The sequence below is a fragment of the Lethenteron reissneri genome, chromosome 39 (assembly GCF_015708825.2).
Source record: "Lethenteron reissneri isolate LAM-NWPU_2019-01 chromosome 39, ASM1570882v1, whole genome shotgun sequence".
NCBI classification, from domain to species: domain Eukaryota; kingdom Metazoa; phylum Chordata; class Hyperoartia; order Petromyzontiformes; family Petromyzontidae; genus Lethenteron; species Lethenteron reissneri.
In genome coordinates this window covers 2,780,238-2,796,129 of record NC_083817.1, presented here as the reverse complement: position 1 = coordinate 2,796,129, position 15,892 = coordinate 2,780,238, and the positions used below count along the sequence as shown (strand labels likewise).

Here is a 15,892-nt window from a genome sequence, read left to right as displayed (position 1 = left end):
AATACAAATGTAAATGTTTAGACTTTTTGCATTGTGTACAGTCTGGAAGCTACCCACATGCCAAATTTCAAGTTTGTTGCATGTCGGGAAGTATGCTAAACATTTCGAACAGACACACATTCACAAATTTTCCTTTCATGTATATAGATTTCAGGTTTTTTTCTATAACTTAAAATAATGCGCAAAATTTAATAACGATGGTTTTCTCTCTGCAGTCATCAGTGACTGGGCATGCTGAGACCATGCGCTCGCTAAACTTGAGAACCCGGTTTAATGACAGGTGGGCTTAAAACCTGGATTCGAACCCAGGATCTCAGCGTCTCTGACCTCCGAGACACCCGGCCACCTCTTGGGGCACAACAGCGGTCTGCTGTCCGTCAAGCCAAAGCCACATCGTTGACAACAGCGGTGCGCAGCCAGCGCGCGTGTGTGGTGTAACTGTTTATTGACCGCAAGCAAGGGGAACATGAACATACATCATCGTCGGTGGATTCCAGCACCTGCAGTTATTACACGTCACCGTGGCAGCAATACGCAATGCGACGTTTGCTCAGAAACAAAAAGGATGTCACGGTTCCGCATGAGTAAACGCATGTTTTTCAGGCTTAAGCGTTTTTTTTATATTGGTAAACGCGAACGCGTCATCACGTCAGATTACATTTACTACTGCGTAGGGTTTGGTGCTGCACAGCTCTCAAACGCGTTCCCGGGTTGTGCCGCGTCGGACACCAAGCCGAACGACCCGCGGTGTGACCCAAAATCACAACGGAGAGCGCGCGAGTCACTTGCGCGGAACCAAACGAGTTCCCAAATGCACGAAATGGCGAGCAAGACAAAAGACGTTAATTCTGAGCATCGTCGGCCTTCACCATCTGACGGGACCACTCCATTTCTATAGGCGTGCAATATGTTTCAGATTTTATTGTTGTTGCAAAGATAAGAGACGTGGGCGGCAACGACAGTCACCAACAATGAGCAGCCCAGCGACTCCGTGCAGGGCGATGTCAACACCGGCCGTTCGCGAGGACCCCTGCATTGTGCAGGAGCCGGCACTTGCCGAATTCGTCTCATTGTTAAGCTGGCAGGACAATGCCGGTTCACAGGCGACGCCGGGTCACAGGCGACGCCGGGTGGTGTGCGGCGGCGGCGGCGGCGGCGGGGTCAAGGGAGGTGGGAACCCAAAACAAACCATAATCATCCCCCGCCATCTACAAGCGTGCACCGATTTACCGACCCGTGCACCTGTCCCGACAAGCCCTTCCCCACGCCCAACGCGTTTGCTTGTCCTGCACTTGAGTCTACCGCTCCCCTTTGCGAAGGAGAACGGCGCAGCGGGGATACGTCCGGGCTTGGGCCAGAGTCGCCATGCGGGTGACTGACAAACGGCGCCCATTAGTTACACTGGACACACCTGACCTTGCTTCTTTGGAAAACAGCCCAGCAGGCGAGAGGTCAGGCTGAATGGACCAAGATTTTGTAAAGACACCCCCCCACCCCCACCAATGCCGGTTTGGCTTCCTGTTTCCCAGGACGAGACTTCACGCCTCTAGGCGGCAAATGGGGCTGTTGTACACCATCTGCAGGTTCACCTTGTGTCCCACCAGCTCCCGGATGTTGTCGATCCTATACTTGATCATCGTTGGCCTGAAAGAGAGCAGAAGGCCACCGTCGCACTGATCAGACCGGGGTGCCATGGACAACAACGTTTGAGAAGGTTTATTTTTTTCCTCTGTCGGACAACGCTGGAAAGCCTTTCACGAAGACGCTGCTTAATCAACGTTCAGCCAACAGATGTCCTGGCTCCGAATACATTGCACACAATAGTGGATGGCCAATGTGGGACTGGCAAACTGCGACAAGGTTCACCACTCGACAGGGTGATGGACAACATATATAGAATACTGGTAAGAACCTCCTGGCTACACCAGCCCACAGGGGATGATTGTGTATGTCGTGCCGGGAGGGGCTGGTGGGGAGGGGCTGGGTGGGGAGGGGCTGGGTGGGGAGGGTGGGAAGGGGCTGGGTGGGGCTGGTGGGGCTGGGTGGGGAGGGGCTGGTCACCCCGTGGTGCCCTTATAAAACTCAACGTTTAACCTACTCACGCCGGCTTGTGCCCGCCCTCACAGTCGAGCATATTTGCGGAATACACCACGCCGCCGTTGACCCTGGCCATTGACTGAGCAACCCAACGTTCCTACCAGCTCCCTCCGCAGGAATGTGTTATTCAGGGAAGCCTCGGTGAGGCTTAACACTCTTTTTCAGGGGAATCCTGCATTGGGGTGTTTGGCTAATTCCATTAATGAGCGTTTGCCTTCATGTTTGGGAGTTTTACATATCGGCGGTCGATCCACCAACCTTCACCTTCCAAGCGTTGAGACGCAGGTGTGGGGGGGGACTGCGCTTGACTGGACCCACCTCCCATCTATTTCGATCTAACATCACTTGCCATTCATCCTTAAAACAATCCAACATCATGGCCAGCCTCAAAAAGCAGCTCGGCAGAAGAATGCAACTCGGCCGGCTTTCAACTTGAAACCCGGCATGCGCAGAAAAGTCAAGTGCAGCGAAAGATAAAAATTCCATTTCAGGCACGCTATCCCGCTCGCAACCATTCGAACAGGCAAAAGGTTAAAGTTTATGGGCCCTTTTTTCGTACGCAAGAAGAGGCGGCGCATTTAATATGTTTAAGGAAGGCACAGGTGCAGGCCCCGAGGAGAGAAGCATTCCCATAGCCACCTGCCGCCTTCCTCCCGGCTCGTCTCAGGGTTTACGGCCAGCCGCCAACGGATTACGCCGCGGTTCTGGCGAAATCTCGCAGCCTTTGGGGGAAAAATGCAGGGAATGTCTACAGATGCATCACGGAAATCGCACCAGAGACAGCTATTGTGGATTTTTCAGTGTGGCAAGAGGCCACAGCTTCTGTCCGATGCCCTCAAAAAAAAGCCACGGTTTAATGCTCGGGTGTGTGCATTCCCTTAAGCGCTGCTTATAGTTGCTTATCGTTGCTTATCGTTGCTTGATATCACGACCTGTCAGCGAAGCGGTGTGAGCGATGGCGATAGCGGAACCTATTTGCACTTGGTCATGACTGGGGAGGAAAATCTCGCTGGGCCTGTTTTACGGGCGGCTAAATGTGTCGGACGGCACAGGCGCGCATTTGGACAATTGCTCGCCGATTTAGAGAGCTTGTGCACGAAGAAAGCGCCCTTAAACAACGACTAATTACAGCCACTAACACAACAACAGCAACACAGAGGCTGCACTGACGCTTACTTGAGCGAAAGCCTTTTGATCGTTCACAGCTCATGCGTCCACGAATCCGTGGTGGCTCGACAAATTAAAAAAACTCGTGACTTTTTCCAATATTGTTTTTTACTCTTATTACAAGAGGAACTTTTTAAATTCGTAAAGCAGATGTTATTATGGGTTTCCCAGGGTGTTGAAATGAGAGTGGAAAATGGGCAACAACAACAGATTTGCGAAGAATGCGTGGAGAGCTTTCACCGGTCGCCGCACGAGTCCCTGAAATTAAATGCCGGCAAACGCGTTGGAAAAAAACAATAACTTCGCAACAGCGCCCAAGACGTGACAGGCCAAATCCTCCCAAAGAGCCTCTCTGGGCTATCGTCAGGTTGTTACCCAATAAGGTAAATGTGCAGGCATCGCCACACAGTTCACCAACTCAATATTTGTAAATCGCTCAAGCCTGGCGCGGTGGCGTCACCTCGTTACAAACCGGGAGGAAAGGAATAATAAATGGCGCACGCCAACGACAACTGGTCTCCACTCAGGGGCTTGCCTCCGACTCGCTCACAACAGCCCAGAGCCCTCTCCTGTGCCTGCTGTTGCAAACGATCATCCCCCATCTCAGCCGGTCGTCTCAATGGACCCAAGCCTATAAGATTGGCTGACATATTAGCCTGTGGTCGCTCTGCGTCCAAGCTATACTACGGTGGCGAATTATAGTGCAAACGTACAATTTGTTGTGAATGGCACATGGATGCAGTGGTGGCCCCACTGTGGTTTCTGCTTGGCATATAGTGATCGATCTCCCATCGCGATTCTTAGACTGTCACCATTCAGTCACGATTTGATTAAATTATTTCTTTTTTAACAGTCGTGGTGAAAGTAGCAGCTGTATTTGCTGCACGGCTTAAATAAACGAATCAAATCCGACACAATTCGAAAGTGACCAATTCTTACCCGCACGATTCTAAGCATCAACCATCATCGTGACCTTAAGAATCAGTTTTAATCGATGCATCGAAGACGTGTCTCTGGTGTCGGCTTGCACCCAAGGTTCAAGCTGTGATGGATCTGTGCCAGCCACCTTAAATTCACCGAAGCTTCCACGACCTCTGACTTTAACCGAACACCTTAACGAGGAATCTGTCAGCCATCGCGCCACTGACCGGTTCGTATTTCTTATCCCCAAATCGTGTTTTGACAAACAGAAAACGAGCACCGATAAAAACACACACACACACACAGAGCTGTGTTGGAACAGGCAAGGGTTAGCCCATGTGTTCTGTGTACGCTGGGGCCCCGCTATTTGTCTCGAGTTAATTAGTTCGCTTAACCTTCTACCCGGGGGCCGGGCAAAGCTGCCGGCGCGGTGATCGCTCGCGCTGCGCGTGGTGAGGGATGTGAACCATGAGGAAAGCCCCGGAGACACCTCCCCCCCCAGCCCTCCGTGCCGGGAATGGGGGGGGAGGAGTCGCCACCTGGAGTCGGAGTTCTAACGGAGGTCTCGCAGACGCCACGACGAGTGACAAGCGCGGCTTGGGTCAGTCGGGTCAACTTCGGCTCCTGACCGCTACGGCCGAGTTGACCCCAACCTTCAGGAGGTCGCCGTGCAACGCTTCGGGCTGGCAGACGTTGCGAGATGGGTCTTTGTCGTTCCGTTGAAACTCGGAACTAGGATGCGTGCGTATTAGGCTTGTAACAATTCACCACGCATCGTCATCGTTGTTAGCCACGGTCAATCCACTGCTGGGTGAAGGCCCCTCTCAATGTCTCGCGATGTACCAATCCAGTACGTGCGCACGGATCGATTTTGTCGCTTCCGTCTCCACGGCGAATGTGCTCTCTCTCTGTGTGTGTTCGCTCCTGTTGCCGCCACTCCGTCGTAAGCCTTGACAACTGGCGATCGTCCCTTCTCGAGAAGGAGCCCTTTCTAATCCCACTTAATTTTTTATTTTGTCGGCACAGTTTAGCTTGTTCCGTCAGCGAAAGTGTAGCATCGGCATAAGGTGCATAATTTGTAAATAACCAATAATCACACATGAAATTCGACGCATATATCGTGAACAAAATAACCGATGCTAATTGAGCGAATCGAAGCATCATTAGCATGCGTCATATGTATATGGGTGGGCCCTACAAACAGGCTTGTGAAACCAGTCCTGGCGCTCACGTCGGCTGCATTCGCGCAACTTGACACGGTGAACCAGCGCCAGCAGGCCATGTGCCGGCACGTGCAGGGGGTGACGCGTGCGTGTGCGAGCGCACGCGTGCGTGCATGTGACCGCTGGCCAGTGCTGCGGCACCGCCACCGCCGTGCGAGGAGGTGCGCTACCTCTCGAGCGAGAGGCCCCACGCGATGACGGAGACGCCCTCCGGCAGGCCCATGGGCAGCAGCATCTCAGGGCGGAACACCCCCGAGTTCCCCACCTCCACCCACTTCTTGAGGCCTGCGGAGACGCCGCCACACCACGCGCACACCGCTCTTACACCGCTCTTACCCACACCGCCTTACACTCGATCCTTTAGCCGTGCCAAGACATCGAACTATTCAAGGCGCACGAAGACGGAAGACAGAACAACGCGACCGCTGCTGAACATCGGAGACGAGCAGCGCGGGCGGCGGTAACGGCGGCGGTGGCACTCGCAGGCCCGAGCTCACCCTCGTGGTAGCTGAACACCTCCATGCTGGGCTCGGTGTAGGGGTTGAAGGCCGGCTTGAAACGCAACTTGGTAATCCCTGCTCACGGGGCCGACAGGGCACGCGTGCACGCGAGAGAGAGGGAGAGAGATCCAATTAGCCGCCGTGCCGATTACCGCGGCCCTACAGCTGCTTTATTCACGTAAACATCAGTACATGAACACGCGCTCGGCCACGAGCGTGAGGCTGTTTTCTCAGCTGGTTGTTTACGATGGCTTTCCTTTCAGTTTCCCTTCGTGAACTCGCAGAGAAAGCCCAACTTGGCCTGTCGACTGCAATTTTGCTCGAGGACGCGTGTCTACACGTGTCGCCACGTTCCTTAAAACACGTGTCGCCACGTTCCTTAAAACACGTGTCGATACACGCCACGCTTTGTTTTAGGGATGGATAAATAAGAATACCTGCGGCGGTTTGCCCACGCGCACGCGAGCACACAACCGGGCGCGGTACCAAACGTCATTGATATTGACTCAGGGGCAGAGCAATCATTACAAAGTGATCGCCGCGTGAATGCGAGTAACCAAACTACTGGTCTGCGCTGGGTGCTGTGAGTGTACGTTTACTGCTATATTAGATATACAGACAATGCTATGAATCTCATGACAGGACACAGTAAGGAACTTGCAAGTTAAAAACGGAAAGTGGCAGGAAAGTGTTGGAGGTGTGAAGAGAAGGGTTGGAATGCGTGGGACGTGAGCTCGGGATAGAGGAAAACGGGGCAAGCGACTTCGAAGTTTGTGATAGCAAGTGGCATGAAAGTGTCGTGGTGTCACCATAAAGAGGAGGAGGTTGTGATGGGTTGGGCATGTGTGCAGGATTGCAGAGAGCAGCTGACGGAGACAGGCATTGGAGTGACACACAGACGGTTGGCGACCAAGAGGAAGACCTAAACCCAGAACACAGAAACCAGTGGAACCTCGGAGGACAGCGACAGCTGACAAATCGAGTGAACAAGGAAGGAAGAGGTGGCGAGGTGCGGTGGCAAAGGAGGTACAATCCCAAGATGAGCACTTGGTCTATTGCGCTGGCTAAACGTCAGCTGCGGCATATTTCGGCACGGTGCCAACATGTGTTGGCAAAGCTCAATTTCTCACCGGGTAATTTCCGGTTGGCTGCAGTAGGTGGCGCGTGACTAGTAACTGCGTGCGGAAGTATGTTTGCACGTATGTTGAAATTCTTTTGCACCATACGTAGCCAACCACACAGTGCAAAAGGTGCGGGATTTTCTGGGTCGCCTATCCAGACAGACCCCCCCCGGCTGAAATGAATCCCTGCGAGCGTTGGGTGTCCTGTTTTGCTGGCGCTCACGCAATTGCTAGCGAGCGCGTACACACACACGCACGTACACTCGCACGCACACTTGCACGCACACGCGCGTACGCCACATACACCGCGTACCCAGCTTGGTGAAGAACTGGTGAAGCACGCCCATGAGGTCGCCGAGCGTGAGGCCATAGTCAGCGACCACGCCCTCGATCTGGTGGAACTCGGCGAGGTGCGTGGCGTCCAGCGTCTCGTTGCGGAACACCCGGTCGATGGAGAAGTACTTGACCGGCGTGAACTTCTCCTGCGGACACGCGGGGAGGTGGGGTGGGGGTGCACGTGAATCTGTGTTAACCGACAATCGCAGCAGCGGCGCTTGCAACCAAATCTTCATCCGGAAGATTGCATCAGGCCTCAGAAGACAACAGGGTTTGAGAGTCTTGCTTGGATGGGCGACCGCCACCCTGCACAACCGTGGACCTTTGTCACCCCCCCCCCCCCCCCCCCCACTGCTATCTACAGCCTTACCCACGCCACCGTGCGGATCCGTGGGATTGTTTGACAACACTTCACCACGCTGGTCGGTGCGGGTGGGGCAAAGGGGGATCTAGGACCCGCTGAGATGTCACATGCCATTGGTGTTAACCATGGCCCGAAATCGCCGACGTCATAGCACAGTGGGCCAAACGCTGTGCCCGCCGCGTACAAACAAGGCCGTGAGAAGAAGTGCTACAAAATATAAAATGGGGAGAAAAAAATGTTTCTTAAAAAAAATTCAGTTGATCCTTGAATCGCATCGGTCGCCCCAAATCGTGACAATTCATCGGAATGTCACGGCAGGTACCAGACAATTCGAGAGGTGGATGGAGTGAAATGGTCACACATGCCATGGCAGTCCCAGGCTTGTGGCGAATCCGTAGAAGGGCAGGGCCCCTTTTGTTGTTTTTGTCAAGTGGGTAAACAAGAGGAATGGCACCAGGAATGTTGAATGCCACGCTGAATAAACGATTAAAATATGCACAACGCTGGAGGAGCAGCTGCAGCTGGTCGGCTATCCAGTTATTTTTGGCAAGAATTGGAAGTGGACTCCGTATATGGTCTGCTCATTCGTCTCCATCGTCCATCTCCTTACATTTCGTCGATGATACAAAGCGATTCGTAACATGAGAAAGTACCCCGAGCGGTCGAAAATAATCTCGAGTTTTATTTATGACTCCCTGCGAAGGCGCTCGCATTTAGGGCTTTTGGCGAGATTCTCCCCCCCCCCCCCCACAACTGAGCGCTGGGTCACTAAATGCTCACGAAAACACCCGCAGCAGCGTCCAGCAGCGGCAGCCCCCTGCAAAAACGGAGCGTAAACACGGCCCCCCCCCCACTGCCCCCCCCTCACCCTCCGTTGCTGGTGCAGCCTGCAGTGGTAGTGGAGTGCAGTGGCGCGTTCGGGAAATCGGCACCTGTTCACGGCGTGGAGCGCGGGTGGCGCAGTGGTTAGCGCACTACGCTAAGAAACCTGCCGAACGGAGTTCGAGTCTCGGTCACGGATAACGTCAGCGGCAGCTCGGATTTGAGTTTGGCAGTGCCGACAACGAGAGGGGAGAGAATGTGCGCGCAGGCGAGGCCAGCAGATGAGAAGCGGCGACCTCCCACCGAGTTAAAAGGTTGATCCTGGGTGACACCAAGAGCAGCGGAGTAAGGAGGAGAGAGATGTGGGGAGAGAGTTGGCGCTGGGGACATCCATTGGGGATCTCAATCACAGCGAGACGTACAACAAACGCCGAGTCCCTCTCTCAAACTCTGGCATGTTGGTCATGCTGCTGGTGGCCCTGAATCGGTGATGGTAATTCCATGTTGCAATAGCAAATCGAGTCTATTCAGGATACAATGAATTCTAAAGCGTAACGCACTCCCTAAATGCCAAGAAGCCCGGTGGATTTTGCATATTCAGCTGCTGAAGCTGCTTGTTTTTTTTGCTGAAATAGCAAACTCATAAAAATGTCTTTCAGCAGAGGCGAACACTTCTGCTTCATAGTTACGCCGAGTGAACTCAAAGTCACACGCGCACCAGCGGGTCACCAAAACGCGTCTACACGCATCCCGTGCAAAAAACCCCACGGATGAGCCACCGCACACGTCCCACATGTTTTCCCCCCGCCCCTATAGAGGATGTACTTTACAGCTAACGGAACGGGAAGAAAGGGTCTCCCAAGTCAAAAGGTCAAAGAGCCGGGGGTCACCCTGGCCGGCTTTTCAAGTTGCCTCCCTTTCAAGTCACCCGTGCTGCCCCTGCCTCAGCGGAGCAAGCCTCCGCACAGCAGCGGCAGCAGCCGCCACAAAATTCAACTGCAAGCAATTAGCAAAATGCAACATCTCCGCCAGTTCGCCCATCAAAACAAAGCTAAGGATCGTTTCTATAATTTCGGAAGATAAAACTTTAGTGGAACGCCTATCGTCCGTGATGGCGGTCGTGGTGTGACTGTTCAGGGGGGGGAGCGGGAGCGGTGGTGGGGGGGCATACTTAGCACATCCTATTATCTGCGTTCAACAGCACAGATTGCTGTTATCTACATGGATGAACAGGCAAATAACAGAGCGAATTTCCTACCATTGCCAGGCCACTCCTCTTACCCGCCGGTAAAGCACGGATAACAGTAAGCACTGCCACGCGGATAATGGGAGCTCCTGCAAAGTGGTCCATCGGCGGCTGACAGGGGACACGGATAAGAGGAGGAGTTCCACTGTAAACGACACCGGTCTGGAAAGCCACGTGGCTGTCGGACTAAAATACATTTATATTTATATATATGTGGAGACAGAACAGTCATTTGGTGATACCGCGTTGGCGGTGGTGCACAAGCACGCGTAATAAACTCAACACATTCATAATTAACACTGTGGCCTTAATAGGAAAAATATAATAATAGCCGACGTTTTGGGACGCGGCCCGTCCCCCTTCACGGTCCATAGACCAATTATGCATCTCCCGCTCGTGTCAACGATTTATCACGCGCGACGACAAAGGGCCATAGCTTAAAAGGTCACCTATGATATATATTTCTATGAGGCCAATGCACTACTGACAACGAATGTGTTGAGAGTTCCCACTAATGTTTTCTCTCTTTGGGGCCGGGGGAGCCTTCTTACTCCCCGGCGCCCCCCACCCTCAGGGGCACGAGCAGAAGCCACGGCGAGGCCCCGATGGCTCCAGCAGATGCGAGCGTCTCCTCGCGGTCCCCCGGCCGCCCCGTTGGAAGAGACGGGAGCTTTAGAGCGGGGCCAGTGCCGCGGTAACAGATGGCCAACTCATCTGGCGGCGAACGACGACGAGCGGGAGACAGCTGCGCACACACCGCCCGCCGTCGTCGCCGCCGCCGACACGCAGCTGCGAGACGGCTCGCAATTCGCGGCCTCCCGTCATTCCAAGGGTTAAGATCCTCCGACTCGCGCGGTGCGGTCGGGCCCACCAAGTTCTGCCCGCGGCCGACTTCGCGTAGATTCGAAACGCAATAAGGCGGCAAGAGTTTCGTCTCTTTAAATACGATCTGACGACCTAACACACGCGCGGGGGTCTCTGTTTTGACGATGTAGAATAATGTAAAATTGTGTAACCATCAGCCACTCTGTGGGTTCTCGAGGTCAATGTTTTCCAGCAGCATTTGTTTCTGCAGGCGAGCTCGGGAAATATGTTGACCGTCTGGTCCCATCAGAAGAGTGTCGTCTTTTGTCAAACATTTACGGTTATGCTTCTTTACACGTGTGCCGTATTGCTTTGTAATCTTCGTCTCCCTTGACGTGCTTTAATCACAATCATCCTTATCACCAGCTGTCATCAATCCACTGCTGGATGAAGGCCTCCCCAATCCAGTGTCATGGGCTGTCACCTGTTTTAGACAATGAATCAGTGATGCTGATACAAATCCTGCTGGGTTGCCTTTTCATAATTGACAGGAGCTCTCTATGAACACTGCGGGGCCCGTTCAGCACAGTACCACTAAACTGTACCACCGTGCGCTGGCAATGCCAACGACGCAAGTCAGCGATGCAGGCCCAACCCACGCCAAGTCTGGGCTGCGCTTCAGAGTGCGTCTGCCGCACGGGCAGCTCAACTCAGCCGAATCTGCCAGCCAGAAAGGGGTGGCGATCGCATCCCAACAGAGCACAAACCGCAAGCGCACACACACACAGACTGTTGCGGTGAGTGATGTTAGCGAGCACCCATTAACGCAGGCGTGTACACACACACACACATTCAGCAGCCACACGGTGTACAACCATTTTCGCGAATCTACTGCTGAATGAGGGTCTCCCGATGGCTGTACGGCAGGCCCGGGGCAGGTTATTAAACACAACAACCACCACACCAGTCATTGTGTGTGTGTTGGCGAAGGCGGGGAGCATAGAACACACAGTACAACAACGGACTCTGCTGCACTACCCACCGCACGGCTCCGCAACCTGTCTGTGCATTGTACCTGCACGTCCAAGCATTATCCAGGCCTAAGCCTGCTGAGCTTGCAAAATCAGATGGCATTAGGCACATTCCGGGCGAGGAGGTGGGGGGAAGATCGCTGGGGAAGCACAGACTCCTCGCTGAAGTTTCACCTTTAAACGTGAAAAGAATCGAGTTCTAAGCGACAGGCGGCATCACTGGCAGGGCGAGTTTTTTTTTTTTCAGCGGAACGTCGTCCCCCACGCATTTTCTCCGCGCCCGTTTTTTTAACCCGGCGGCAATGCCCCGCCGCGATGCAGAGCAAGCCGTGCGGAACGTGAGCTCAGCGCCCGGTGATGTGCCGCGTGGATCCGGCGCCGGATAAGGCAAACGCGCGCATGCAAGCGTGCGGGCCCACTCGCACGCTTGCATGCGACAGTTTGTGACAAGGAGCGCGGCGCCGATCGCTACGGCGATTGCACGTGTGGACACGTTTGTGTGTGTAAGTTTGGAACCTGTCACCGATGCGATTTGCCGATATCGCGATGAAACAATGACGGCGTGCACAATGCGTGCGAAAGGATGGGACGTGTACAAGCAGAGAAGACAAAGGGCAGGACTGTAGGGAGTGGTTCACGCACCGTGCTACAAACCGGCCGACCAGAGGCTTGATTCCTGCTCACAGCCAACGCCGGTGGCGACGATATCAGCGTTAGACCTCCCCCGTAGGTCGACTCAACCTTATAAAGGAGCAGCTGGTGCAGTGTGTCAACATCAGCACTGGGGAGGTGAAGGCTGACCGGGCTTTGTGCTGGCCACCCACCCCCACGTGCACCTCATTGGTTTTAAAAGGTGCTCACTAAAAGCACTTGCTTCAATAGTCTGTTAAAAACTAAACGAGGGATATTTGGCTTTATATATGTTCAAAAAACGTGGCGCTCTGTCACTTACATGAATGAGGGATGCCATTTATCGCCGGTTCACCGCCTTGAGCCAGAGGTGGAAATTCCACATTAATCTGGCAGGGGGATGAGTCAATTCGTAGGACAACCACAGACTTCCTTCATCAACCACGGAGCGATGAAGGGCCGAGTCGACCCCGTGCTGGTGTGTTAACCTGCAACCTTCCGCTTGCTTTTGTCGCGCACTCCCCGAGATGCGATCGCACTCGACGCTTTATAAAGCCGCATTGCAGTGCATTGCCTAGATTCTTACACTCGCAATTCGGAGCATGTACCCCTTAGCTTCACCACAAATATAAATCGGCGATTCCACACGTTTGTCGCTCCAGAAGAAGGAACGCGATCGGGGGGAAGTCCGCAGTGGCGCTGCGTGACGGAAGCGGCAGAATGGGAAGTGTTGTGACCTGCGGGGCGGTGGCGGTTGATCACAGCATGGGATGAGATGAAACGGTCAGTCGGGTGGACCGAGCGAGCCCTCAACAGGGCGGAGTGTGCAAGCCGCTGCACCACTCTCCCCTGCGCAAGCGTCAAGAGCGGCGGCGCGTGGTGGAAAAATCTCTCCCCCCCGTGTCACGAGTGAACCACTTCGTTGGGCTATCATTTGTGGCCAGGTCGCTTCTGAAAAATAACTAAGAGCTCTCAGAGGGCTTTACCTGGTAAAATAAAATTGTATTTGTATTTATTTAGTTTGGGTGATTTGCTTACCTTTCCCGTTCCATGCACTCCTATCGTTGTGTTGTTGTAACTTTCTGACCAGCCTCCACTGGACAACTTTATAGCTCATCGGATTCCTCCTGCAATATAAATAAAGATTCTGATTCCAAGCCGGGGCACGAGGGAGCGGCAAAACAACACCGTGAGCACGTCTAATGGCCATGGGAAAGTCTTATTTTAAAATCGGCCGAACACCCCCGTATATAGACCAGCCCTCCGCCGTGAAACTACGTTTTCATTAGCGTGCTTAAGTTTTTCCAGACAGGCCAAGCTTAAAATATTTCGTGGGTTATTTTCTGTCCCGTAAAAAAGTAAAGCGCGTGAAGGCGCAGTGTCTCGATTGGGGGGGGGGGGGGGGCAGCGTGGCCGTGATCTGCTCTGAAGTAAAACACATTCCTGGCCTTTAGCATTCGCAGCGATGTTGGCTTTATCTTTTATTTATTCTTTACCGGTCGCTGCATACTTTACGGCAGACCTCCTCCTCCGCCGCCGCCTGTATAACATCTTAAGGAGTCTGAAAACACTCCTTGTGTTTTTATGCAGCTTAAAAAACACACACACACGCATAGAACGTAACTGATGTCGTCCAACTTTCCTTATAACTGAAACGTTACCTGCAAATCACTTGATTGTGATTACACAGCAACAGCAACGTCGCCACCTTAACTCCAAACAAAAACTTGGCAGGACCCTCCTGAAAAAGAGTCTCAAGACTCGGGCGAGGCTATCCTGGGAATCATAATTATTGTAATAATAATGCACAGTGGATCTCGTGACCCGTATCTAATAGATATCGTTTGTTTGCCGTGGCTTTAAATGTTATTCAAAAGGCTTAACCCACGCTCTGGCATTGCGTACAGAGGACGACAACATTGGGCCCTTGTTGTTGCTTTTTTTATATTTTGTGTTCATTTGAGTTGAGCGGGCCGCTGGGCAGCGTCGCTCGCACCGCACCGCACCGCCACCACGGCGGCGGGGGCCACGGCCGCCCCCCTTCTCCCCCCCCACCGCCACCGTGCCCATTTCTCCCGCCGGCCGTCAGTCCGACACCGGGCGAAACAAACGAGCGGAAAATAATTAATCCCGCTTTGCACAGCGACGCTCATTACTTGCGACCAAACGATCGCAAGCCAGCGCTCCCCCTCCGTCCGTGTAAGCGAGCGCGGTTCCCGGTGCCTCGGTGCACAGTGGCTCTTAGTGTCGGGGATTAAGAGAGTTGAGCCAGCTGATTCAATAAACACACACCCGGGAGTATTTTTGGAAGTACAGTGAGATTCTTTACTCTTATCCGCTCTCCCAAAGAATCCTATCATGCGCACATTGATCCTTAGTTTCTACACGAACAGTTGCCCTATTATCTGCGCCGATCTGTGAGCGAGTCACCCGAGGTGCTATCCTAGGAACATCAAATTCATCCAATTACCCGCAGAGCTGTTGGCGGTTGAGAGGAGTACACCCCGGAGTGGCAGCACATTCTTGCTGTTATCCACACTTATCCACGAATAAGCGGTGACAGGAAGCAGTCTCCCAGACGCAACCTTCATTTGTCTGATTATCCTGTCGCTTTCTGCGGATGAGCGGAGCGAGGCAAAAGCATCGGACAATTCCTCCCCGTTATCCGCGCCCACCAGCGGATTGGCAGCGCGGGCAACGCGAGGAATTTCCGTGGCTTTAACAGGAGGCACACAGCCGGCTTCGCGACACCGTGAAGCATTACGGAAGTGCCGTTTGCTGGGTGACTCGATGAGCGAGACAGAGAGTGCCACGACTCCCCTACCAGAGCTGCCACACCTGGGCAGGGGGGGGGGGTGCACAGTTTGAGGCCGAGGCAACCTGGCGCGCCCTCACGCCACCCCCGAGAAGCCAACAGCAGCCACGGCACTTGAATTAAAGCGTCTGTACCTTGACCAACGCATCTGCGCGGTCCAACATTACTCACCGCTCAGCACCGTCAACACCAGGCAGAGGGCACTGACCCAACTTCAACCATTACATCATCACAACAACCAGTGAGTGTAAAGTCCCGCGAGTCTGTGCCCACGCCGATAAGGTAGATAATAATGGAGTTGATGAAGATAAACGGTTTATGGGTATCATTCGGGATGATCATCATAATCGGCCACGTTCCGTCCTCTGCCGGATGACGGCCTCACGAGCCGTTGCCATCTCCCAAGGTCTCAGGACGCGACAATCAATGTCGTCGCTGCCGAACGTGAGCAGAGTGCATCGCTCCGTTTCCTTGACACGGACGCGGTGGCAAAGTTCATCCAATCATTTGGTGTTTATCCGCGATGTACCACGTGGATGAGGGCTGGAGTGGTGACGCAGTGGTTAGCACACTGCGCTATGAATCCGGCGCCGGCGACCAAAGTTAGATTCCTGGCCGTTGGCATCTGAAACGGTCGTGCGCCCGTCCTTCACAATGCACACTGACCAGCGTGGTGAAGTATAGTCAAACTAATCACCGTGTCCCACAGACGGCATGGGGAGGCCTTCATCCAGCAGTGGACGAACAAACGGTGGCGAATGAATTTTTTATTATTTATAAGTAGGGACAAAAGGATCCGCACACGAGCACCCCGA

At 53.6% G+C, this 15,892-nt stretch overlaps 1 protein-coding gene across 1 annotated transcript in view; it reads right to left on the bottom strand.

Annotated features, from left to right (window-relative positions):
- Window positions 1-428: 428 nt before the first annotated feature.
- FARSA (phenylalanyl-tRNA synthetase subunit alpha) overlaps window positions 429-15,892 on the bottom strand; it is a 56,542-nt gene continuing 41,078 nt past the window's right edge. Inside the window, 4 exon segments of the mRNA XM_061567485.1 lie at window positions 429-1,644; window positions 5,579-5,693; window positions 5,906-5,983; window positions 7,343-7,511. Coding sequence (XP_061423469.1) covers window positions 1,539-1,644; window positions 5,579-5,693; window positions 5,906-5,983; window positions 7,343-7,511 — 468 coding nt within the window. The 3' untranslated portion in view covers window positions 429-1,538.